At 43.4% G+C, this 25063-nt stretch overlaps 1 protein-coding gene across 1 annotated transcript in view; it reads right to left on the reverse strand.

Moving 5' to 3' along the window:
* Positions 1–1676: 1676 nt before the first annotated feature.
* Positions 1677–25063, reverse strand: part of si:dkey-37g12.1 (atrial natriuretic peptide receptor 1) — a 61171-nt gene continuing 37784 nt past the window's right edge. The window contains 7 exon segments of the mRNA XM_056280495.1: positions 1677–1724; positions 2213–2304; positions 2658–2756; positions 3425–3599; positions 3708–3776; positions 5938–6061; positions 6269–6409. Of these exon segments, the coding sequence (XP_056136470.1) occupies positions 1677–1724; positions 2213–2304; positions 2658–2756; positions 3425–3599; positions 3708–3776; positions 5938–6061; positions 6269–6409 (748 nt within the window).

Genomic DNA, 25063 nt, shown 5'->3' on the forward strand with positions numbered 1-25063 from the left:
ATCACTGCACCCATCCTGGCCCTTCCTGATCTAAGTGCCGCTTCATCGTGGACACAGACGCCAGCAATGTGGGGCTGGGGGCCGTCCTGTCTCAGGAGGTTGCTGGGGGACAGAGAGTGGTGGCTTATTACAGTCGTGTCTTGAGCCACCCTGAACGCAATTACTGCGTTACACGACACGAGCTCTTGGCGGTGGTCGTGGCGTTCAATCATTTTCGCCCGTATCTCTATGGCCAGACCTCTCTCCTGCGGACGGATCATGCGGCCCTGATCTGGCTGCTCAGCTTTAAGGAGCCCGAAGGCCAAGTGGCTAGGTGGATTGAAGAGCTGCAGAGCTACGACTTCGAGACCCAGCACCGAGCTGGGCGCCTGCACAGCAATGCAGATGCCCTCTCCCATCGTCCCTGCAAGGATTGCAGACATTGTGAGCACCAAGAGGAGCGAGACAGAGCAATCCTCCAAGTGTCCACCACGCGGCAAGTTGAGCCAGAGGAGGCGTGGCTGATGGCAATGGACAAGCAGGAGTGGCAAACAGCGCAGGATAGTGATCCCACCCTGGCCAGGATGGGACAGTGGGTCGACGCCAAGGTACGCCCCCACTGGCAAGCTGTCTCTGCCATGTTGGTGGAGACCAAGGCCTACTCTTCCCAGTGGGCCACCTTGGCCCAGCGTGATGGACTGTTGTACCGGGTGAAACTGTGTGTCTGGGGGCGTGTGGTAGTTCTGCACCGGGACCATTTGGCACTTTACCGCCCCTTGGTTGAAGAACCTTTAGATCAGTTTAGCCCACCTGGGACGGTCCCTCCTACACCCACAGGCCCTACCAACCGGACGGACAGTGGGGAACAGGAACCCGTGCCCCCGCGGCGGCGGAGACAGCTTCCCCTTCGCTATAGGGACTTTGTTGTCGGCTGAGGACAGGCGACACGCTGGAGGGGGTAATGTAGCGAAGTCGCTACCCCGTCAGAATTGTGCTGTCCTTTTTTACCCATCAGGCAGTGCGTGCAGATTGTCAGTTGTTATTAAATGTTTTGTAAGTGTTTTATGTGTGATTACTATTTGTTGTGGTGTAATTGTAGTTGTCATTCTGTTGTGTTGTGTAACCTTGGTACTGAAACCCTGAACAACTTTGTTGTTCGAGTAGATGACCCCCATGTATTGTGTCACATTTCTCGTAAGTTCTTGTTTCTGCGTGAGTTCAATAAAGGGGCTGCAAAGTTACCTTTGTCGTTGCTTCTACGTTCACCACAATATGGTAACTAACTAATGCTCTAAAATGCCTGTAGGTTGATACATTATTGACTCATTAATAATGCCTTTATGTAAGATTGCTTTGGAAAAAAGCATCCATCAAATAAAAAAATGAAAACGTAAATGCAGTGAAAATCACAATATATGGCCTCTCAGAATCATTGTCCTAAGTGCAGTCTTGATAGCTTCTCACTGGACAATGAGAGAAAAACTCTGTCTGACAGTGTCCTTCAAAATAAGCCTCATGTTCCAGCCTAATAATACTGTGTACCATAATGACTCGTGTTAGATATAGGAAGATACAAAAAAGTACAATGGCTGCATAACTGTCCATGAAGGGCTGTATTACAAAAGTGAATTTTCTTTTGCTTTAAAAACCTTCTATATAACTTTTATAACCTCATACAAAATGTTCAATATCGGGTTTTACTGTCTCTCTCCTAAAAGCCAAAATGTCCTCACAAGTCCTTTTCCCTGCAGCAAAACAGAGAGAGAGAGAGAGAGAGAAAGAGAGAGAGAGGGGAGGGAAGGAGAGAGAGAGGGAGAGAGAGAGAATTAAGCAAGTAAATTAACTACAGTTATAACAACTTAAGTTATAACAACTATAACAGTTGATGCTGATTTTATCCTCCATTTCAGGTGAGAGACAAATAATCTAAAATTACCTCTGTTGTACAATAATGCCATGTAGTGTAAGACCATTATTACCCCCTTAAAAGTAAACGGAAAGTGAAAATGACTAACCCCTTGGACTACTTTTTCTTCCATTTCTTTCATCTTCCTTGCAAGATTAAAAAATATATAGCTTACACTAACTTCTAAATGGTTTAAAAACCATTTAAAAAGCTGAAACCATGGATGTTAATTTTGAACTGCTTTTATTGGTAGGTGAAATAAATGCAATCTTCAGTTCCAAATATAAATCCACAACACTGTCTTCAACACAAGGGCTTCAATTGTACCTTCATGGGGATGTCTCCTCGTAGTTGGCAGTGGAACATCCCAAATGAGTCCAGAAGAGCCTTTGTTGAGCTGCTGATGTGGATCTTTAATGCTGTGGAGCATTTAAGGAAAACTGAACACATTACTGCCTTGGGTGATCTGACCACATATGCGTCCAACTACCTAACTAGCTACCTACCAACCTTTGTATTTACCTACCCACTGGCCTACCTTCTTAAGAAGCTACATCTTGTAGCGACCAACCTACATTTTGACCTACCTACTTACTTATGAGTGTTACCTGCACACCTGACTGTCAGCCCCTGACCTCCCAATCTATCTGATATTGTAATTTTCTGTATTTGCATCATCAAGTTGCATTAGATACCCAACAAAATGTGAATGGGGGATAGGGAAAATATGTCTTTATTGTTTTTTTTTTAATATAATATAAAAGATCCATACGTGCTCCATGTGACTCTATCCTGGATGCAGTGTTGACTGTATCCCCAAATAAGCAGTAGCGAGGCATCTTCAGACCAACCACTCCTGCTACACAAGGTCCTGAAATACAGAACAACCAGGGAATAATGCTTTGTTGACAGATGGCCAAATAAAACCTTTCTTTTTGAAAAAAAAATTGGCAGGGGGTGGGATTTATCCCCCTTTTTCTTCCCAATTGTATCCGGCCAATTACGTTATTTCTGAGCAGTCCTGGTCGCTGCTCCACCCCCTCTGCCAATCCAGGGTGGGCTGCAGACCACCCCATGCCTCCTCCGATACATGTGGAGTCGCCAGCCACTTCTTTTCACCTGATAGTGAGGAGTTTCGCCAGGGGGACATAGCATGTGGGAGGATCACACTATTCCCCCCAGTCCCAACGGACTAGAGGAGGTGCTAGTGCAGCGACCAGGACACATACCCACATCCGGCTTCCCACCCGCAGATACAGCCAATTGTGTCAGGCCGTGACCAATGACCAAGCCGGAGGTAACGCGGGGATTCCAACTGACGATCCCAGTGTTGGTAGGTAACAGAATAGACCACCACACCACCCAAATGCTCAAACTTTTCTATTTCTAATGTTCTAACTGCACCATTGAGCTATTAGGTTTTGTTGTGGAATATCATTTCATAAGCAAAGTTGTATAATCTCCCACTGATGGGAATGAACAAAAAGATGATGTGTGTATCAATGTCTTTGGAGTTGAATGAAAAAAAAAAGTTCATACCTGAATGTAGCCCAATGCGGATCTTTAGTTGCTGATGTGGTGCATGTGGGCTTTTGTATTGGCTCAGACCATGGACTATCGCTAAAGACATTAGTGCAATCTCTTTAGCGTGGTCATTCCCATTTCTGATAGGTAAACCTGATACGACCATATAGGCATCTCCAATGGTCTCTACCTGAAAGACAAGAACAAAATGATATCCCAAACTCAAAAGTTCAGAAATTTTGTATTGTTCATAAGGATTGTTACTAACACAATAAATGAAAATATATTTCAACTTTACCTTGTAAACATTATGATTGTCGATGATATTGTCAAAATATGTGTACAAATCATTCAGAAGATTCACCACCTGAAGGGAAGTTCAAAATTATTTGTTGTTCTGAACACACACTTTATATCTACAACATCAGTTTCAAAAAGAAGGGATCAGTATGGAAAATGCTAATAAAAACTAAAAGGAGTGATTAGTAAATTCTATGCATCCTGTACTAGAAGAAAATACTAAAGAAAATACTAAAACAACACATTATTTTATGTTTTGCCTTGTGAATTTAATTGTGTTCTTGAAAATATACACTTCAAAAACGTCGGGACAGTTGAATATTTACCACTGTGTAACATCACCATTTCTTTTAATAACACGTATTGAGTGTTTGGGCACTGAAGACACCAGCTGGTTAAGTTTAGCAAGAACCCTGAATTTTCCCCCATTCATCCATTATGCAGGTCTTCAACTGTGCAATTGTACAAGGCCTTCGTTGCCATATTTTGTGCTGCATAATATGCTACACATTCTCAATCAGAGGCAGGTCAGGAGTGTAGGCAGGCCGATGTAGCACAGGTACTTTCTGCTTACGCAGTCATGCACTTGTTTTTTGTTTTGTTTTTGTTTTCTGTTGATTTTTCCCCCTTTTTCTCCTCAGTTGTATCCGGCCAATTACCCCACTATCCCGAGCCGTCCTGGTCACTGCTATCCCCTCTGCCAATCCAGGGAGGGCTGCAGTCTACCACACGTCTCCTCTGATATATGTGGTGTCACCAGCCGATTCTTTTCACCTGACAGTGAAGAGTTTCACCAGGGGGATGTAGCACACGGGAGGATCACGCTATTCCCCCCCATTCCCCCTCCTCCTTGAACAGGCGCCCTGACCGACCAGAGGAGGCGCTAGTGCAGCGACCAGGCCACATACCCACATCCGGCTCCCCACCCGCAGACATGACCAATTGTGTCCGTAGGGATGCCTGACCAAGCCAGAGGTAACACGGGGATTCGAACTGACGATCCCTGTGTTGGTAGGCCACGGAATAGACCACCATGCCACCCGGATTCCCTGTAGTCATGCACTTCTAATCCAGACAGCATGTAGTTTGGCATTGTCCTGCTGGAAAATGCTGGGCTGTCCCTGGAAAAGATGCGGTGTCTGGGTGGCAGCATATGTTGTTCCCAAATTTGTACATATCTTTCTGCATTAACGGTGCCCTCACAGAAGTGCAAGTTCCCCCATGCCATTGACACTGACACCCCCCATACCATGACAGAGACTGGCTTTTGGGCCTGATGCTGATGGTCCTTTTCCTCTTTGGAATACTATAACATGATTCCCTAACCTGTTTAACATCAGCTTGGGATTTCACCTTGTCACATAATTAGTAGTCCTACATTGCTCCTGTCCCAACTTTTTTGGAACATGATAAATCATCAATAAACATATATATTCAAAAAAACAATTCAGATGACAAGAAAAAACGTGAAATACCTAGATTTTATATTGTTTTTCTTTGAATATAAGTCAAAGTAAATTTACAAATCACTTCCATCCATTATCCAAACTGCTTATCCTTACTCAGGGTCACGGGGATGCTGGACACCATCCCAGCAGTCATTGGACGGCAGGCGGGGAGACACCCTGGACAGGCCGCCAGTCCATCACAGACAAATCACTTCCATTTGTTTTAATTAGCATGTTCCATACTGTTCCTTTTGGAATTGGGGTTTATATATATATATACAGAGCAGACAGATATAAATAAATACCTAGCAGGGACAAACCTTTTTCAATTTTTACTACTGAAATTTTATCCGTGTATAAAATGAGTGCAGGGCAGTGTCACATTGGCCCTTTATTACATAAGTTCAAGATCAGAAAAAATTTGTCTAATAATACTACAGTTTCCATCTAAATTCCCCATTAGCAGCCGAGACAGGTGTCACTCCATTGGTTCATTCACATTCCATTATACCTGTCATTACTCACAGCAGCTGGGCTGTGAAATGGAGCATAGCCATGAAAACAAAAAAAGCTACATTTCCCATACATAAAACCTGTTATTTTTCATGTAATTTGATGACTATAATTGTAAGAATTTTATTCAAAGGACTCAGTTGTGTTTTGTGGTTTTGAAGGACTCAAACACATCCCCCTTCTTTGTCCTCGCATATTGAATTTTACATCTTTGTACAGCTTGTAGAGGAAAAGCTATTAGTCCTTAAGGGTCAGGATGCGGGTCACCTGCATGGGTGTGATTTGTGCCGACATGGCTGTGAATCCCTCAATGTCACTGAAATAGATTGTAACACAATCATAGGTTTCGGCCTGCACCATCTTCCCAGCGATGAGCTGCACAGCCACGGACCTGAAAATACAAGGATTGCGACACAAAGTGTACCCACAGATGAATTAATGATCAGGCATATTTTGAAGTAGAACATCTTTGGATGATTGATATCAAGTAGCTATGTGAGGCCACTTGGATTTTGAATGGACAGAGCATTAGTAGCAGTAAAAACAGCACGCATGATCCAGTACCTAACTAATAAACCCTTTATTCATTTTTCATTACTTTGGCAACATCTGGGAGAGCAGGCCCTCGGCACGCTTCTTCTCCTGGAGCTGGGCCGTACGTTCACTCAGAACCTCCTCTAGGTTCATGGCATACTGCTCCAGACGAGACAGGAGGTTGTCCAAAATGTTGTCACTTCCACTGATGAGACAACCACACATGCAAGCAAGAAGACACAACACACACAAACACACACACACACACACACACACACACACACACACACACGTGCACATTAAAGACCGGAATCCACGGCTTAGTTTGTAGATAACACTTTAAATAAAAAAATTAATGCAGAGATAAAGAATAAAGAGTTGAACTTTGAAACCTGTTATTGCAGTCTGGACCTGTCTTACTAATGCTACATTACAGAGGAATCTCAGGGGACATTTCTGTCTGTGGCATGTGTGCCTTAGATTTATGTTTTGCTTTTTCTACTTTCCATTCTGTCTCATATTCTCTATATCTCATCTAAATATCTCTACAAAGCCAAAATTTCCTCCAATCCCCCGGCGACTTGGACACCCCCCCACACACACACACACCACCACCACCCCATCTAGGTTCAGGATTAATACCTGTTTTGATACAAGCTGACAGAAGCTGTCTCCTGGGGCAGTGTGAAGTGGCCCTCCTCTAACGCCCTTTCTCTCCTTTTCTTTTTTTTCTTTCTTTCTTTCGTACCTACCTACTCTCGCTCTCTCTCTCTCGCTCTCTTTCTCTCAGATTGTCACCTCTGGTCTGGCTGGTGTAGTGAAATTAAGAGCTGCCATCTGTAGCCTGTTTAAATAAGCCCCTTTCGCTGTCTATCTTTCTACTTCATTACAAACTCAGCAGGCCCATTTAACGCTGCCCAAATCGAATAAGACCTCTATTAAGACAACCATGGTAACACTTTTGGAGTCGGCCAATCGTGGCCGACGGCTGTGGCGCTCCAGTAGTTTTGAACATTCTTCTTCTGTGGGAGTTCATGTTGCACTACAGTAGACCGGTGTAAATTCTGCCATTAAAGTGGCACCAGGTAACTTTCTGGATTCCATCAATGTCTTTAACGTCACTGTTGCAAAGACAATTGAAGAGCTTTTTTTTCTTTCTTAATAGCATACAAACAACAGAACATAGTTAAGCCCAACAAGTGCAGAGTATTGACACTAATAAATATGTACCTTCATAAAGTACACACACTCACAGCATACACATAACACCATCCCACACATACACCACAAGTACTTGCGTTGGTATTTGTTAAATGGTTGGGTTTAGTTTGTCGTTCCTCAGTCTGACGGCTGGTTGACTTTCACCGCCCACTTCCACCGAGTTGACTGATCACTGCCAGCTGTTTCCAGCTTTCGCCTTCGTGAGCGGCGGCTTCGTGAGACCGACAACTTTTATTTTCTTACTAGTTCTTCTCTATATTCTGCTCTAAACCTCTTTATTTTGTTCTGATTTAGCTATTTTCTGTGCTTAGTTCACTTATCGCTAGATTCTCTGGTTTTCTTTCTCATACGAATCTTGTGTTTAGTAGGTAGCTTCTCGTTCCTAGTTTGTTACTAGCTTTGAGCTTAGCCTAGCTTAGCAGTTAGCTATATTACATTCGCAGTCAAAGCAGCCTCGTTAAAACGATGGTTTGTGGTGACTGCTCCGTAGTTACAGATAGGTTGTCTCTACTAGAGAGACGCGTCCGTGAGTTAGAGCAGCTGCTTTCGGCTAGGATTACGTTAGATGTGACGGGCACTCCAGATAGCCTTAGCCCCGGGGCTGGCCTGACCTGCTATTGTTAGCACTAAATCAGCTTCGCCGGCAGATGCGGCGGAGTTTGTCTCTGTTTACCTGCGTGGGAAGGCTCGAAAGAGCAAGCCATCGCTCGTGTGGCCTGGTCTGCAGTCACCCCTCCCGACTGCAAACCGGTTTTCACCACTCACCAGCCCTGTTGGTAGTTCTACCGGCCATCGTGCTTCTCCCCCTCCTGTCGACAGAGCAGGCACTTAGCCAGGTAGGTGGTTTTCGTGTCTGAACCCCCCCCCGAAACCCCACGGCCCGTCTGAAATGGCACCAATAATTATTTAGTTATCGTTTTGATTATTTGTCACCGCCCCTCTAGCCTACTCATACGCTGCATATATCGTGACTGACAGGCGTTAAACCTGTCAGTTAACTTGTTTCCAAACATGATGTATCTTATTGGTCTGTTTCGTAAAACAAATAAAATCACACGGTTTTAATTGGCTCAGGGGTCTGACGAGTCAGCTAAGCAACCTGCCACTGGTTATGCTAGCTATGGTCGATCTATAGTTTGCTTTTCAAAAGCAATGGGGCCGCCGAAAGCTACCTGTAAATCAGGCAAGAGCAGTAAAGTTAATATTCGTAAAATCAGGGATTTTTTTTGTTTCAACGTGTCCCGACTCAAAAAAGAAAAAAAAGGAACATTACAGATGATCTGGTCACTAACGTTACCGATTTTCCGGAGCAAGTGTTAGCAGACCCACTGCCCTCCTCCTCGGAAACGGAGCCCGAGTTAGCAGACCCGCCGTCCTCTACCTCGGAAACGTTTTCACACGACTTTGTGGATTATATTGGTGGGAAAATATCAGACGAACAGAGAAGAGAAATATACTCACTGGACTGGACGGCCAATATCGGACAAACATTCCCTACAAAACTAGGAGGTAAACTACGTTTCCAACGTCATTGGATTGACCAGTTTAGCTGGCTAGTATACTCAACAAGGTCCGACGGTTGTTTTTGTAAGCACTGTGTTGCGTTTGCAGTCGAGCATGTGGGCAAGGGAGGGCACAGAAAAGCTGGCAAGCTAATTAATGTCCACTTCTCAGACTGGAAACATGCTTTAGAGACGTTCAAAGACCATGCACAAAAGGCATATCTCAAGGATGCATGTTTGAAAGCGGACAATTTCCAAATGGTTCTCAACAATAAAATGGATGCAATTTCACTGAGGCTAGATTCTGAGAGAAAAAAGCGAGTCCAAGAAAACAAGAGAAAAACTCAAAAGCATCATTGCAACGTTGATTTTTTGCGGTCGCCAAGAACTCGCCCTGAGAGGTGATATTGATTCAGGACCAGTGACATTGAATGAGCCAACTCACAATGACGGAAATTTCAGGGCTTTACTCAGGTTTAGGGCTACATCTGGCGACACAGTACTGTTACAACACTTGAGTAAATGTGCAGCAAACGCTAGCTACTGCAGTCCTGATGTACAAAATGAAATAATCAGCATAATTGGAGATGTGATAACAAACAAATTGGTGCAGAAAGTAAACTCCGTGCAGTGTTTCGCTGTGTTGGCAGATGAAATGAAAGATGTTTCAAGGCAGGAGCAGCTTTCTGTCTGTGTCAGATACGTGAACCAGCATGACAGCCAATGTAGCATCAGAGAGGATTTTTTGTCCTTTGTTGATATCGAGAAGTTAACAGGGGAGGCAATCGCCAATTCAATCGAAAGTCAGTTGACAAATGCAGGCGTTGATTTACAGTTTTTACGTGGCCAGGGATACGACGGCGCATCTGCCATGAGTGTCTGTTTAAATGGTGCCCAAGCTAAAATCAAAGAGAAGCACAAGCAAGCAGTTTATGTGCACTGTGCCAGCCACAGTTTGAATTTGGTCCTAAACAAGTGCTGCATTGTACAAATGGTGCGAAATTGCTTTGGAATTGTCTCATAAATCTGCACTTTTTTCCATGATTCGGCTTTGCGGTCTGCCAGTCTGCGACACGAGACGGAATGTCTTTTACCCGGCTGCAAGAAAACGCGACTGACGAAGTTGTGTGAAACGAGATGGGTCGAACGCCACGACGCAATATTTACATTCAACGAGCTTTTAGACCCTGTGCGATTCAGCCTGCAGAAAATCAGTGAAACCTTCACAGGAGACACATCTGTCAAAGCCACTCAGCTCTTTAATTCAATTGACAATGCAAAATTCATGCTGTCCATGAATGTGAGTGAGAAGATGCTTGCAAAAACCTACCACCTGTCCACCTTCCTTCAGAAGGAAAATTGTGACTTGGTGAGTTGCGTTTCAGCTGCTGATGCTGTTATTAAGCAGGTAGATGAGATTAGGGCTAACTCTGAGATGGAGTTCAGACAGATTTTCCAAAAGACCTCTTCCCAAGCAGCCAAGTATGGGGTTGAATTTCGACCATGAAGAGGCATGGACTGCAATGAGGATCCATTGAAGGCCTGTGAAAATCACTACCGGCAAAAGCTTTTCATAGTCATGCTTGACTTTTATTCATCACAGATGAAGGAACGCTTCAGCAAACACAGAAATGTGATCTCCAACCTCTGCTCCTTACTGCCATCTAAGGTCAGCATGCTGAACGACAGCTCAGCTCAAGCGCTCTCCAACCTGTATCCTGATGAAGTGTCACCGCATCTGGAAGTTGTAAAGTCAGAAATTGACACCTGGCGGGATAAATGGAAAGATACAACTTATGTTCCACAAAATGCCATTGAGGCATTAAATGCCTGTAACAGTGAGTTGTTTCCAAGCATCTTCAAGCTTCTCCGCGTTTTGACCACGCTTCCTGTCACCAGTGCCCATGTCGAGAGAAGTTTTTCCCGTCTGGGAAGGATCAAGGACAAAATGCGCAGTACAATGACGGAAAGACGGCTTAATGGACTGACATTGCTCTCGGAGCACAGAGACATTGTGGTGATGCCGGAAGAGGTACTGGACATCTTTTGCAGACAAAAAAGACGATTGGACCTGCTTTTATAAGGTAAGACCCACTTTTATTTATTAATGCATTGATGATTATCTATGGGCCATTAATACGTTGACATTTACCGTACGGTTGGGTATTAGGCTATAGTATACAGTGTGGGAATTTTATTTACCGGTAGCTTTCAGCAGTGTTGCCCGACCCCCCCCCAAAATATGTTTCTGGCTACGGGCCTGCGACAGAGTAAAGCAGCGCACGCTAGTGATAGGAGACTCCATTACCCGCAATGTTAGATTAGCTTCCCCAGCCTTGGTTCACTGGGGCCAGAGTCTCCAACATAGAGGATAATCTTAGGGTGCTGGCATCACGGAGGGAGAGTCAGGGAACCCAGGCACACAGCACCACTACTTTCAGCAACATTGTTATTCATGCCGGCACCAATAATGCTAGGATGAAGCAATCAGAGATCACAAAAGCCAGCCTAGTCAGAATGCTTGAGTTTGCCAGAAATATGTGCAGGCATCGATTAATTGTCTCTGGTCCCTTACCTGTGAGGGGTAATGATAAGATGTATAGTAGGCTCACCTCAATGAAGCGCTGGCTGACTCATTACTGTAATGAGCAGGGATTTGGCGTTGTTGATAACTGGCCTTCTTTCTGGGGCCGCCCTTACCTGCTGAAAGTAGACGGCATTCACCCTACTGGGGACGGCACTGCTCTTTTGTGTAGCAATATAGATAGCTGTCTACGTTAAGTTTGACACTAGGGACTTGTCATTCAACAGGTTGCGGGTGATTAGAGACCCTGCTAGGTTTAAATCTAGTGCGGATGTGGAGTCAAGTAGTTTAATTAATATGATTAGTCAGGGAATTTTTCATAGTGTATTTTATCAGTCTGATGGCTTGGTCTATAACATTGAGACTGTCTCCCTACCCTGCTGTATTGCTCCCAAGGTCTCCTCTCCTAAATGTGTGAATGACAGTAATCTAGTAATTATTCCTACTACTGGTAGTGGTGAAATGTGCAACAAAGTACCTAATAATCTACAGAACCAAACAGCTAATGTTATCAGGAATGTGACCACATATCATCCAAAGCGTTGGTTCCCAAAACTGTCAACAAGGTGTCTAATTCCAATTAATCTTTCACCTATTGGTAGCTCTAAAGTTCTGCCTACTACTGATCACTTCCACAAGATGCTTAAATTTGGTTTCATAAATATCAGATCACTGTCTACCAAAGCCTTACTAATAAATGATCTGATTCTTGAACATAGTTTCGATAGGATTGGGTTATGTGAAACATGGCTGAAACCAAATGTTTTCCTTCCCTTAATTAAATGAAGCTTCCCCAACTGACTATCCTTATGCCCATGTAGCTGGGGCAAATAAACAAGGTGGGGGTGTTGCTTTAATATATAAATATATTTTCAATCTGACTTCTAGACTTGAATCTAAATTCTAGTCTTTTAAGTCTCTTGTTCTTGGTCCATCTCCCTCAGCCATGAATAGACTCGGCTCAGTCCGAATTGTGATACTCTATCAGCCTCCTGGCTGTTACTTGTTATTTCTTGAAGAATTTGGAGCATTTGTCTCAGGCCTTGTTGCTCACTCTGATAAGATTCTAATTCTTGGTGATTTCAATATTCATCTGAATAAGGCTGCTGATCCTCTGGCACTAGTTGATACTTTTGGGTTCACTCAGTTTGTTCAAGAGTCGACTCATTGCAGTGGTAACACCCTTGATTTGGTTTTATCTAAAGGGATAGCTGTTTCTGATCTGAATGTCTTGCCAACCACATCTGCTGTGTCAGATCATTTTCTCATCAAATTTCAAGCTTTATTGGCCTGCCTGGTTAATGTTGGTACAAATGTAATTGCCACTCGCCATATTGGTCCCTCCATTGTAGCTGCATTTGGCCAGCAGCTGTCTGAAGTCTTGGTTCCTTTCACTGTGGTAACTGACTCTGTTGAAAATTTCACTACTGACTTAAATGTGGCCCCCTCTAGTCTCCTCGATTCAGTTGCACCTCTCACTACCAGAGCTAGGCGACTAAAGAGGCCTACACCCTGGTTTAATGATGAGACACGTGCTCTTAAGCGGACCTGCAGGAGACTGGAACGTAAATGGCGAAAATCAAAATTGGAAGTTTTTTACCTATCGTAGCACGAGTGTTTATTGAAATACAAGCGTGCTTTATCTGCTGCAAAAACAATATCTCTCTCATTTAATAAATATTAATAAACATAACCCCAGATTTCTCTTTGACACTGTATCTAAACTTACTAAAAAACAGTTGTCTATTAGTTGCTCACCATTCACAGCCCATGAATTTCTAGATTTTTTTTCTGCAATAAGGTTGATGGGATCTTAAACAAAATTAGTTCTTCAACTCCATCTACTCCTGCAGATCCTGTCTTACTAAATTCATATCTACACAATGAGTCACTGACAGTCCCAGTTATTACAGCTTTTGAGACTACTAAAAACCACACTTTGATCCAGGGTCTCAATAACTATCGACCAGTCTCTAATCTTCCATTCTTCTCTAAATTACTAGAGAGTGTATCAACAACTTTCGACCCATATAAAACAAAGCCATCTATATGAACCTTTTCAGTCGGCTTTCAGGCCCTGTCGACTCCACTGAAACTGCTCTGACCAGAGTGGTGAATGATCTTTTACTAGCTATCGACTCTGATTCCACTTCTGTGCTTCTACTACTGGACCTCAGTGCAGCCTTTGACACCATTAATCACAGTATACTATTAGATAGATTACATTGTAATTTTGGTGTCTCTGGCTTAGCTCTCTCTTGGCTTAAGTCCTACTTATCTGGAAGAGCACATTGTGTCTGCTATAGTAATATATCAAACATTTCTGATGTTAAATATGGTGTGCCTCAGTTCTTGGCCCTCTACTTTTCTCTCTTTACATTACACCTCTTGGCCAAATTATACGCAGTTATGGAATAAATGTCCATTGCTATGCTGATGATACTCTGCTGTGTGTGCCTATAAGGGTTGGTGATCATACTCAAATGACTAACTTAGAGGCCTGCGTGGCTACTGTGAAAAACTGGATGTCACTTAACTTTATGCTTTTAAATTCGGATAAAACCGAGATGCTGGTCATTGGCCCTGCTAGACACAGACACCAATTTGATCAGATAACGATAACAATCGACAACTCTGTGGTTTCACAAAGTGTGGCAGCCAAAAATCTTGGTGTTACGTTTGATCCCAGCCTTTCCTTTGATAAGCACATTAAAGAAATCAACAAGACTGCCTTTTTTCACTTATGTAACATAGCTAAAATTCGGTCTTTTCTCTCCATGGCTGACACAGAGACTCTAATACATGCATTTGTTTCATACAGACATGAGAAAACGAGGGAAAATCGAAAAAAAGAGAGAAAAAAAGAAAGAGGGGTAAACTTGGGCAGTTGTCTAGAGTTGGCCGATGGGTGGTGCTCTTGCCTTGTTTTGGTTCCTTTATATATGTCAATAGGTACTAAAGTCCTGTGCAGTACACCGTACTTTCATACGCGTTGCATTAGCGACAGTCTGTAGCATCTATGAGAACTAAAACTACACATATACCTAATTTGTTGATAGGGTTAGTTTATTAAGATGTTTTAAATACATATTAATGTGACTTTGAGAAGCAGATTGTGTTATCTTTGTCGAAAAAAAGTGTTCTTGCCGTGATTTTGGCTAGCAGTATCGGCAACAGCTTGGTTGCTACTTGCTTGTTGTTGGGTTGCTTTATGTTTGTCTGTATTACATGTTCCAAAGGGTTGTATCTCAGCTGAACTTGTAAATAATTGCAGTGGAGGCTTTATTTAGCTTTTGTCAGTTTTAATGAACCACCGTCAGGCAACACAACAACACTCACGTACCTTCCTCCGGAACTCCCCCGCAGTTACGTAGCCCCTATGATTTCCAGTATAACGTATATCACACAGTATATGCGCAAGAGCGTTTTACTACCTTATATGACATGTCCCCTCTTTTGTGTTATTTCTATAACATCAAATCAGGGGTCATCACCGTTTCGGCTTGTCATGGACTTTTTGGTCAAAATGCGATTTTTGCCACGGACATACAAAATTTGAATGGGTCATTTTACCAGAAGCACATAATTACACGCTAGACCTCACAATGTGCCATAGTACATATTTTAATATGCTACATGCTTTTAGAAATATAGTGTTTCTAACTGTAACCCACATAAAGTAGCCAACATGCAGTGTTAGGTTATTTCCTAGTTTATATATGATTTAATTTAGTTTCCTTGCCATTTTCAACTATGCATTTTCCCTGCATATTACACTTGCCCAGTAGATGGCAATAGTAATGCTGCAGATAGTAGAAACTGTTAGAGTGTTTACAGCAAAGAAGAAGAATGAAAGTCGTGCTCAGCAGAGCTGGAGCAAAAACGAATTCAACTACAAGAGATACAAAGTGACAATATGAGATTTAAGAGCTAGTTAATGAGTTCTCTTTCAAGAATGCACTTTTCAGCAAGTAATACAGCAAAATGTGTCGGAGTTCTTAGAAGGATTCCGTGAACTTATAATTATTTTCTCCGGTGAGTGTCTTACCTTAACTTCGCCATGTGCGTTGCTAGCATAGTCAATGTATTCCATATGTTGATCATGCAAGGTTCTGGTTGAAAGACTTTACTGTATTCTATTGTTTTTGTTAGCTCGACCCATTTCCTTGGTAATGAGTAAATGTCTTGATAAGATGCGTACAAGTTAAATAAAAACCAATCGGAGGTTAACTTTAGTCTAATAAACTGAAGCGCGATGCAGAGCCATTGTGAACCTGTATTACTGTGTTGTAAGCTAGCGTCTGAACTCGCATGAGTAAAAGATATGATTGAAAGTTCCAAGTCACTATGCGTTCGTGAATACGGATTATCGAGTGATACTAATTCCAGATCTGGTAATGTTTATTTTCTAAAGAGTAATTGAGTATTGACCTGCTATGCAGGTTGGGTTTTTTGTTTATGCGAGAAATTGAGACGATCCAGTGGACCGCTAGACATTGGACAGACGAGTGCGCAGCCGAGGAACAGAGGGCTGAAGTGGAGCATCTCACTGCGAACACGAACTGTTCCAATTCCGTGCTGTCTCCATTTCGTCACACAGATAAGCGCTTGAGATCTCACCACACTTTAAAAGCATACTACCCGGGTAGATGGACTTTGGATTTTATTTTGGGTTTATTTTATCAGAGCTCTGAATAGGTACTTTTATTTTATATGTTTGGGCTACACACGCATTTTGATTTACTGCAACTGAAAGGACATTGAAAAAGAAAGTGAGAAATCACAAACCGTGTGTTGAATAGTTCATGTTTAATAAATGCCGGCTATTGTTCCGAGTTAAACTAAAAGAAGTGTTATTGATTTTCATTGAGTCACTCCTCCTCGAAAAGGTCCTTAGATCCGGGGCATTTGAATTTGTAAACATATCTAGTCAGGTGCCCTGCCTTACATAAAATTAAAAAAAACAGTGCCCTACCTTGCTATGATAAAACCGTGGAGACTGGAAAGTCAGCCGTGTGATGTACCTGTTGAGCTTCCGTAGCTATGACGTGGAATGTCATAAAGTGTACGCTGTCATGCATTCAGTAAACGGACACATGTTGAACTGCAAGCTAGCTGTATGTATTACAAAACTATATTACATGGTGTCAGAAGAAACGTGGAACGGCACAGTTACAGCCACCGTCGAGTCTTAGTCTAGAGGGGAATCTGGCCGAGAATTGGAAAGTTTGGATCCAAAAATTCGAGTTCTTAGTCGCGAGTGGTATCGCAAAAAAATATGAAAAGGTACAGTGTGCAACGTTCCTGCACGTCGCAGGAGAGGAGGCTATCAAGGTCTACAATACTTTTACTTTTGCGCAAGCTGAACGAGGAAAAATAGCTGCATTAAAGACGACGTTTCAACATTATTGTGAGCCCAAAAAAAAAACGTACCTTACATTCGCCTCGTATTTTTCACAAGGGCGCAGGGTCAAACAGAAAGCATTGACGCCTACGTCACTGATCTCAAGAGCAAGGCCAAAGACTGCGAGTTCGTTGAGTTGGATGATTCCCTAGCGAGGGACAGAATAGTGTGCGGCATAAGAGACGATCAGCTGAGAGCTAGGTTGTTGAGCGAGACGGACCTCACGTTGAGCAGAGCCGTAGAAGTCAGTCGCGCCAGTGAAATCTCCTTTAACCAGCTAAACGTGATCAACGAAGTTGAAGTGCACAAAATAAATGCAGTGAAAGATAAGAGAAGATATGACAGGAGTATAGCAAAAACTCACGATGAACGAAAAATTAATGTAGACTGCAACAGATGTGGTTACAAACACAAACAAAGAAAATGCCTAGCTTATGGTCCAACGTGCAAAGCTTGTCGAAAAAAAAGAACCACTTTGCAAAAATGTGCAAAAGTACTCAAAGCCACCAGAAAAAAAGTGTACGTAGTTGAACAACATGAAGAAAATGACAGCATGTCCATAGGCACAGCAGAAGTAGAAATGACTGGAAAACTGAAAGAGATTAATGCTGTAGTCAAAAAAGAGATGGATAGTGACAAAGAAAAATGGACTGAGAAGCTGAAGATAAACGGCCGAGATGTGACATTCAAACTAGACACTGGTGCAGAGTGCAACAGCATGTCAGCAAAAGTCTTTAAAGCACTTGAACTGAAAGAAAAGTTAAACAATCCACCTGCAAACTACTTACCTATTCTGGCCACGAGATGTCACCGGTAGGTCAAAAGTCCATCACCTGTGTTTACAAAGGACAAAGACACAAGGTTGAGTTCCAGATCATTGATGAGGATGCTTCAGCCATACTGGGTCGAACTGCATGTCAAAATCTAGGCATGGTCAAGAGAGTCTACGAAGTCACAACAAAAGGGGATGAAATTCTGAAGGACTGATGATCTGTTCAGTGGCTTGGGTTGCATTCCAGGACGCCACATAAAAGTTGACAACACACTCTCTCCCCTTGTGCACGCTCCAAGGAAAGTTCCACTTGCTCCAAAGGACAAAATAGTCGAGGAGCTCCACATGATGGAACAAATGGGAGTGATAGCGAGACAGGAAGAACCAACAGACTGGGTCACTAGCATGGTAACAGTCGTCCAGCCAAACAAAATCAGCATATGTACCTAAGACCTAAACAGAGCGATCAAGCGTGAGCATTATCCACTGCTCACAATCGAAGAGGTTGTAGCAAACATACCAAAAGCAAGGGTATTCTCTGTCCTTGATGCAAACCAAGAGTTCTGGCAGATAGAGCTAGACGACGAAAGCTCCAAGCTCTGCACATTCAACACACCCATAGGAAGGTACAGGTTCTTGTGTCTGCCCTTTGGCATCTCGTCTGCATCAGAAGTGTTCCAGAGAGCTGTTGCTGAGATGATCGAAGGCCTGGATGGCGTGGTCAACGTCATTGATGATCTCTTAGTCTGGGGAGAAACAGTGGAAGAACATGATCAACGACTCAGCAACCTGCTGCAGAGAGTGAAAGTATAATCTCAAACTGAACAGGAAGAAATGCAAGATCAGGACATCGGAGATAAAATACGTCCGTCACATACTGAGTGCAGATGGACTGAAACCAGGTGAAGAAAAGGTGAGAGCTGTGGTGCAGTATCCTCCACCTGAAGACAAAGCAGGACTGTTGAGGTTCATGGGCATGATCCAATACCTCGCCAAGTTCATTCCCAACCTATCAGAGGTCAGTGCCCCACTCAGAAAGCTGCTAGAGGACAACACAGCGTGGCACTGGGAAGACAAACAAAAGGAAGCTTCGCAAAATTCAAAGGATTCCTAACGCACCATCACTGAAGTTATACGACATGAACTAGCCGCTGACACTATCAGTAGATGCCAGCTCAGAAGGAATGGGTGCAGTCACACTTCTAGACAAGAGACCTGTGGCATATGGGTCGTGAGCTCTAACAGACTGTCAGCGTAGGTACGCTCAAATTGAAAAGGAACTGTTAGCCATCGTCTATGGATGTGAAAAGTTCCATCAGTACATAGATGGCCGAGAGATACACGTCGGGAGTGATCACAAACCACTTGAGAACATATTCAAGAAACCACTTCACCAAGCCTCGCTGCTACGCCCCTGCCCATTCTGTCATCTGAGGTGGTGCCTGAGAAGGCGGAACCAGTGAAGTGGTGCTGATTACAAAACGACTCGGGTCGGCCGCTTTAGTCGAGCTGTCAGGGATGTAGGGGGATTTCACACCGGATCGAATCCCGTAGCGGGCAGAAATTTGCTCAGTTACATTGGTGGCAGGGGTGGGATCGGGAAGTGTCTTGAAGCGTGCAGATCCTCATAAGTCTCTTGGGAGCGTGGGAATAATAAAGGACGCGCTTTCGGGAGAGGGTGACTACTATAAACAAGAAAAACACTCACTGCCGATTGGTTAGGGGGTCGGTCCCTTTAGTCGAGCGGTCGGCGATGTCACCTTGTAGTTGAATTTCAACCTGGATTGAATCCCGCAGCTGGCGGAAATTTGCCCGGTTACTCACGTATTGCATTTGGATTTTCTAGCCGGGCAATTTTCATCTTTAACTGTGCTGCAGTTTCCCACACTTTCCACATTGTCCATTATTTCCCCATTTTGGCTTACCGTGGTGTTTGGTGTATTTGCTGCGCTTGTGAGTGACTTCGTGTATCACCCTAGTTGTATCTCCTTGCATGCTGATTTGCGAAGCAACCTCTTCAGACTGCCTGACCGTCTCTATGATCAGCGCTAGTGTCAGGTCATTCCTTCATCAGCTGGAACTTCCGTTAGACATCTTTGTCGAGTATTCCAACAACAATTCGGTCGCGGATATTCTCATCTCTGCTTGCGCCGAAGTCGCAATGCTCCGCCAGTTCATACAAAGCCCTGATAAAAGTCTCCGTTTTCTCTCCCGGTCTTTGCACGCGCTGATGGAAACATGCACGTTCGTGTATTGCATTCCTTCTCGGCACAAAGTACTCATCGAACTTTCCAAGCACCCTATCAAAGTCATTTATATGTCCCTCATTGGTAAATGTATGCATACATGTATGCATGTGTGTATGTATATATATATATATATATATATATATATACATAAGTAAAATTGCAATGATACTAAGTTCTTATTTCGGCTTGTTCCCTGTTTCTCAGGGGTCACCACAGTGTATTTTATAGTTTCCATCGGTACCCTATGAAGGCACAGTACCAATGGCAGCCGTTGTTAACCTGGGTCTCGACTAATCCGGTATGGTTTTGTCAATCCGCATACTGATTTGGCAACATTTTATGGCGGATGCCCTTCCTGACACAACCACTAACCCTATGGACGGGGGCACAGGTAAAGCGCTAGATGCCAGCGCAGTATTCATGGACTTACGGCCATGCCTGTTGCCTATACTACTAAATTGATATGTATTGTAGCAAATTCGGGGGACAACGCAACCACAGGAACTGCCGCGGCCGGGAGGCGAACCCGTATCGCCCGCACCGCAGGAGGCATCGCTGACAGCTCGACTAAAGGGTCAGACCCGCCAGCCAGCGGCCAGCGTGTCTTCTTATCCATGCACGTTACACTATATATATCTGGCCACTGGATATTAGGCCACTTAGTAACGTCTTCCTCCCACTCGGTAATACCACACGGATCTGGAAGTCGGTTGTCGTTCGCCAAAGTTAATTTATTCAGGTAACTTTCGCGATCTTTTGTCGTTAATCCCCTTGCATAGTTTGACAAACTAGCTAAAGGGTCAGACTCGCGAGCCAGCGGCCAGCGTGTCTTCTTATCCATGTACGTTACACTACACCCCCCCCTTCGGGAAGCGCGTCCCCGCGCTTAATCATATCATCTCCTTCACGCCTCAGGGCGCATACGCTTCCGATGGCCTTACGGTCGCTCCATCCCACTTCTGACACCAATGTAGCGAATTCGGGGGACAATGCAACCACAGGAACTGCCGCGGCCGGGAGGCGAACCCGTATCGCCCGCACCGCAGGAGGCATCGCTAACCGCTCGACTAAAGGGTCACACCCTCGAGCCAGCGGCCAGCGTGTCTTCTTATCCATGCACGTTACAGTATTAATCATTCAAGTCGGAAACAGGAAATAAATGCCGTAAAGCCATCCCTATATATCCTGAGAGGTGTTGTGCCCCGTGGCAGACAAAATAGTTCGCGAAAAACGAATCTTGCAGGGAACTGATTTGAATGGCGATTGTGTCATTTTTACTTAGCCATCACACTATTTAGCCAAAATGAATCTAATGATGATATGGTTTTAACTGCCATAAATATTATTTATGTCAGTATTTGATATATTTTGTTTCCTCACATTATTTATATGACTTATTTTCGTGAATTTTGATTATGTTTGTATTGGAGCTGCACGAGAACTGGGTGTGCAGTTTGTGTTGCACAGGGGACATATTTTGTTGTTGTACGTGATGTTTTCCATGTGGCGCAGTGCTCCTCTAAGAAGTCGACAGGAGTAAGAGGTTTTGTACTCCATTTAAAGTCGGGAGTTTTTATTTCAGTGTTCATTTCTTCGAAGATTTTATTTATTCATACTTAAGTGGACTCATTTCCTCGAGGTTGGTGCAGCCAGCGAGGTATGTTTATTTGTATTTTTGTTCGTCATTGTGCATATTTATATTTATGTTTTACAGCTTGTACTATGTGATAGTAATATGTTGTTGTTCTGTGCATTTTGTATGTTTAAAGTTTGACGGTGGATTTAAGGAAGAAAAGCGGTGTAGACAAATAAATCCATCTGTGACAGAGCACTCATGGTCTGGTCTAATTCCTGGAGGGAGTGACAGTCAAACTCGGACCTGCTTGAACGTTCCCCGACCTGCTTGTGTCCAACAGCTTGTCAAGACGGGAATACATATAAGGCACTGTTAAGCGTTAAGGACATACAAGTTCATCAGTTTTTTCATGAAAACGTCCAAAAGTCAGACATTAAAGTTTATGTCTGAAGGGTGACAAGGATTGGGAAAAACTACGAGACTTGTGTGAAGCCGAATAACATTAACAGTGTCAGATGAGAAAAAGAGAACACATCTCTCTGAACAAGGCACTCCGTGTAATTAAAAATGTCTTTATTGAAACTTAGACATATCCAAAAAGGACCTAAAAATGCCCACGCGTAGCGGCTCGGGCCTTCTTCAGGGCATAGGGCACTACTAACCTTGGACCAAAGAGCACCCAACAAATATATTACTTAACTACAGAGAGGACTGAGCACGCCACTGACTCCAAACATATGCAACATTAACAGTGTTTCATAAGATTTGAAGGGGCATTGATGTAATTGATTTATTGGTACTTGGTCTATTGATCATTCATCATTTAACTGAAAGAAGAAAAGGAAAAAGGTTATTTATTTACGTGGGAAAATGTGTACATTTAAGTAAGCTGATGTTTTGAAGGAATGTTTGTATACATAGGTTTATATTTTTCAATGCAAGTTCATTTAAGTGTTGTCTTAAGGACCTTTGTCAGCTATAAGTGATTGTAATAATTTCAAGCATTTATAATTGACCTTCCAATAAGGGTATTTTGAAAAGTGACCTAATTTAGTGTAGCCGATTCACTTAAGTATTTTGTGAAAATGTTTTCTTAACTACACTGCTTATGCAAGACAAGTTAACTGACTACGAATAATTTCCAAATAATTTGAAATGTCACAAACAAGTGAGAGGATTCAGTGTGGAGCAGCTGCCACAGAACAAGCTGCAGAGCCAGAGCAAACAGACGAGTCTAACATTGTATAACAAGCAGTACAGTTCAGAGCCTCATAAAAGTGAAAGAGCCCGCACATTAACAGAAAAGGGAAAGGAATTGCAAAAACAAAAAACACAAGGGCTCCTGCTTCGCTTTGACAGCATTTATGAACGCTGGAAAGCTTTAATTAAGGTGGCTAGAAAATCTGTGATAAAACAGGATCCCAGTGACATCCTACAAGAACACATTAACACTATTCAAAAGGAATTTTCTGAACTAAATAGTGTTTATGATGATTACCAAAGAATTGATAGCCAAGCTCATTACATGCGCCGCAAGCTGGACAAGTGTACATCAGTCACCAGCATTTTTGTAAAAAATGCTCAGTCTCAAATTCAAGGAACAAGGGAAGAGCTGATTTGGCACGATTCCAGCTTTGGGTTCGCATCTTCAACTTCTAGTGTTTCACCTCCTGCCTCCAATTGTTCTAAGGCTAATTCCATTCGTTCTAATACATCGTCAGTCAAAAAACAAGGGGCTGCTGCCGAGTATGCAGCTACAAAAGCTGTATTGCAGATTATAGCTGAGCAAGTGAGCCAACAATAGAAACTGCAAAGACTTTAAGCTGAGAATAAGCAGATAGTTGCAGAACAAGAAGCAGCTGCATTAACTCATCGTCTTCAAGCAGAAAAGGAAGAGACTGAACGTAGGATAGAAAAGGAGAGACAAGAGGCTGCTCTCTTAAAGAAACAGCAAGAAGAGAATGCTGCAAAACAAAGGTCTGTGGAAAATTTGAAAAGAGAGCTTGAGCGTTTGAAGGAGATGAAAAAGCTGAATGCAGCCAGAGCAAGGCTTCAAGTCTATGATGAAGATGAGTTCTATCCAGACCAAGAACGTAAACCAAAGAACTCTGAACATCCTACAATTGCACAAGCAAGTAATCAGGTGAACCCTGCGTATCAGCACACACAACCGCCAAAATATGTGGCTCCAAGAAATGTGCTTCAAGATGACACAGGAGAGCTTGTGAAGGTTTTGGCTGAGGCTATATCAGGAAACAGACTATCCATACCAGAGCCTACAATCTTTTGTGGGGATCCACTCAAGTTTAATCACTGGTAGTCATCCTTTCAGACACTAATTGAGAGGAAAAATATTCCAACGACAGAGTAAATATTTTTCCTTCAAAAATATGTTGGAGGAGCAGCTAAAGAGGCCTTAGAAGGTAATTTTCTGAATGATTCAGAAGATTCATATTACGCAGCATGAAATCTGCTAAACGAACGATATGGTGAACCTTTTGTGATTGCTAAAGCCTTCAGAGACAAATTACATGCCTTGCCAAAAATAGGCTCAAGGGAGAGTGCTGATCTAAGAAAGTTTGTGGATTTTCTACGCAGTTGTGAATCTGCCATGGCTCACAATGAGAGTCTAAATGTTCTCAATGATGGCATTGAGAATCAGAAACTGACTGCCAAACTACCTGACTGGTTGAGTACCAGATGGAACCGAAAGGCCACGCTATACCAACTGGAATACTGGAGGTTCCCAAACTTCAGCTATTTTGTGACGTTCCTAACAATGGAAGTTAGTATTGTGTAGTGTTGCATGGTGTACCGATACTAGAAAAGTATCACGATACCCTCACACAAAAACCGATACGATACGCTTGGTTTTTAGTATCGATACTTTTATTAAAATAACGTTGTGTGTCTGTGCAGCGAGCTGCTCCAACTCTGTCATGCTCCTTGCGCCAGAGGCTAGTGGGCGTGCCTAACTGTTTCACTCACACGCAGCGAAGCAGCTGCAGGCAGGCTGACGTCATAGTGCGGTATGCTATGTCAAAAAAACAGCTCCCGTAGGATTTTTGTGCCAAATTTTATTTTTTTGCTATTTTGGCTTCTATAGGGAGGCTTTCTGCTCTGCCATCGGTGCCACCGTCGGCCTGTCATCGGGGTTCCATCCTCAGACCAACGGCCAGGCCGAGAGGGCCAACCAGACATTGGCGACTGTTCTCCGCTGTCTGGTGTCTGCCAACCCATCCTCTTGGTCCTCACAACTTCTCTGGGTAGAATATACCCATAACACCTTGCCATCGTCTGCTACTGGGTTGTCCCCTTTTCAATGGCTTTACGGCTATCAGCCTCCCCTTTTTTCTTCTCAAGAGGTAGACATTCCGGTTCCGTCTGTCCAGGCCCATGTCCGTCGGTGCCGTCGGACCTGGCGGTGAGCCCGTGCTGCACTGCTCAGGGCCTCCGGCCATTACCAGCGCTTGGCAGATCGTCATCGCACCCCTGCTCCGGACTGCTCCCCCGGTGACCAGGTATGGCTCTCTACCCAGGATCTACCCTTG

This window comes from Lampris incognitus, chromosome 5, assembly GCF_029633865.1.
Source record: "Lampris incognitus isolate fLamInc1 chromosome 5, fLamInc1.hap2, whole genome shotgun sequence".
NCBI classification, from domain to species: Eukaryota; Metazoa; Chordata; class Actinopteri; order Lampriformes; family Lampridae; genus Lampris; species Lampris incognitus.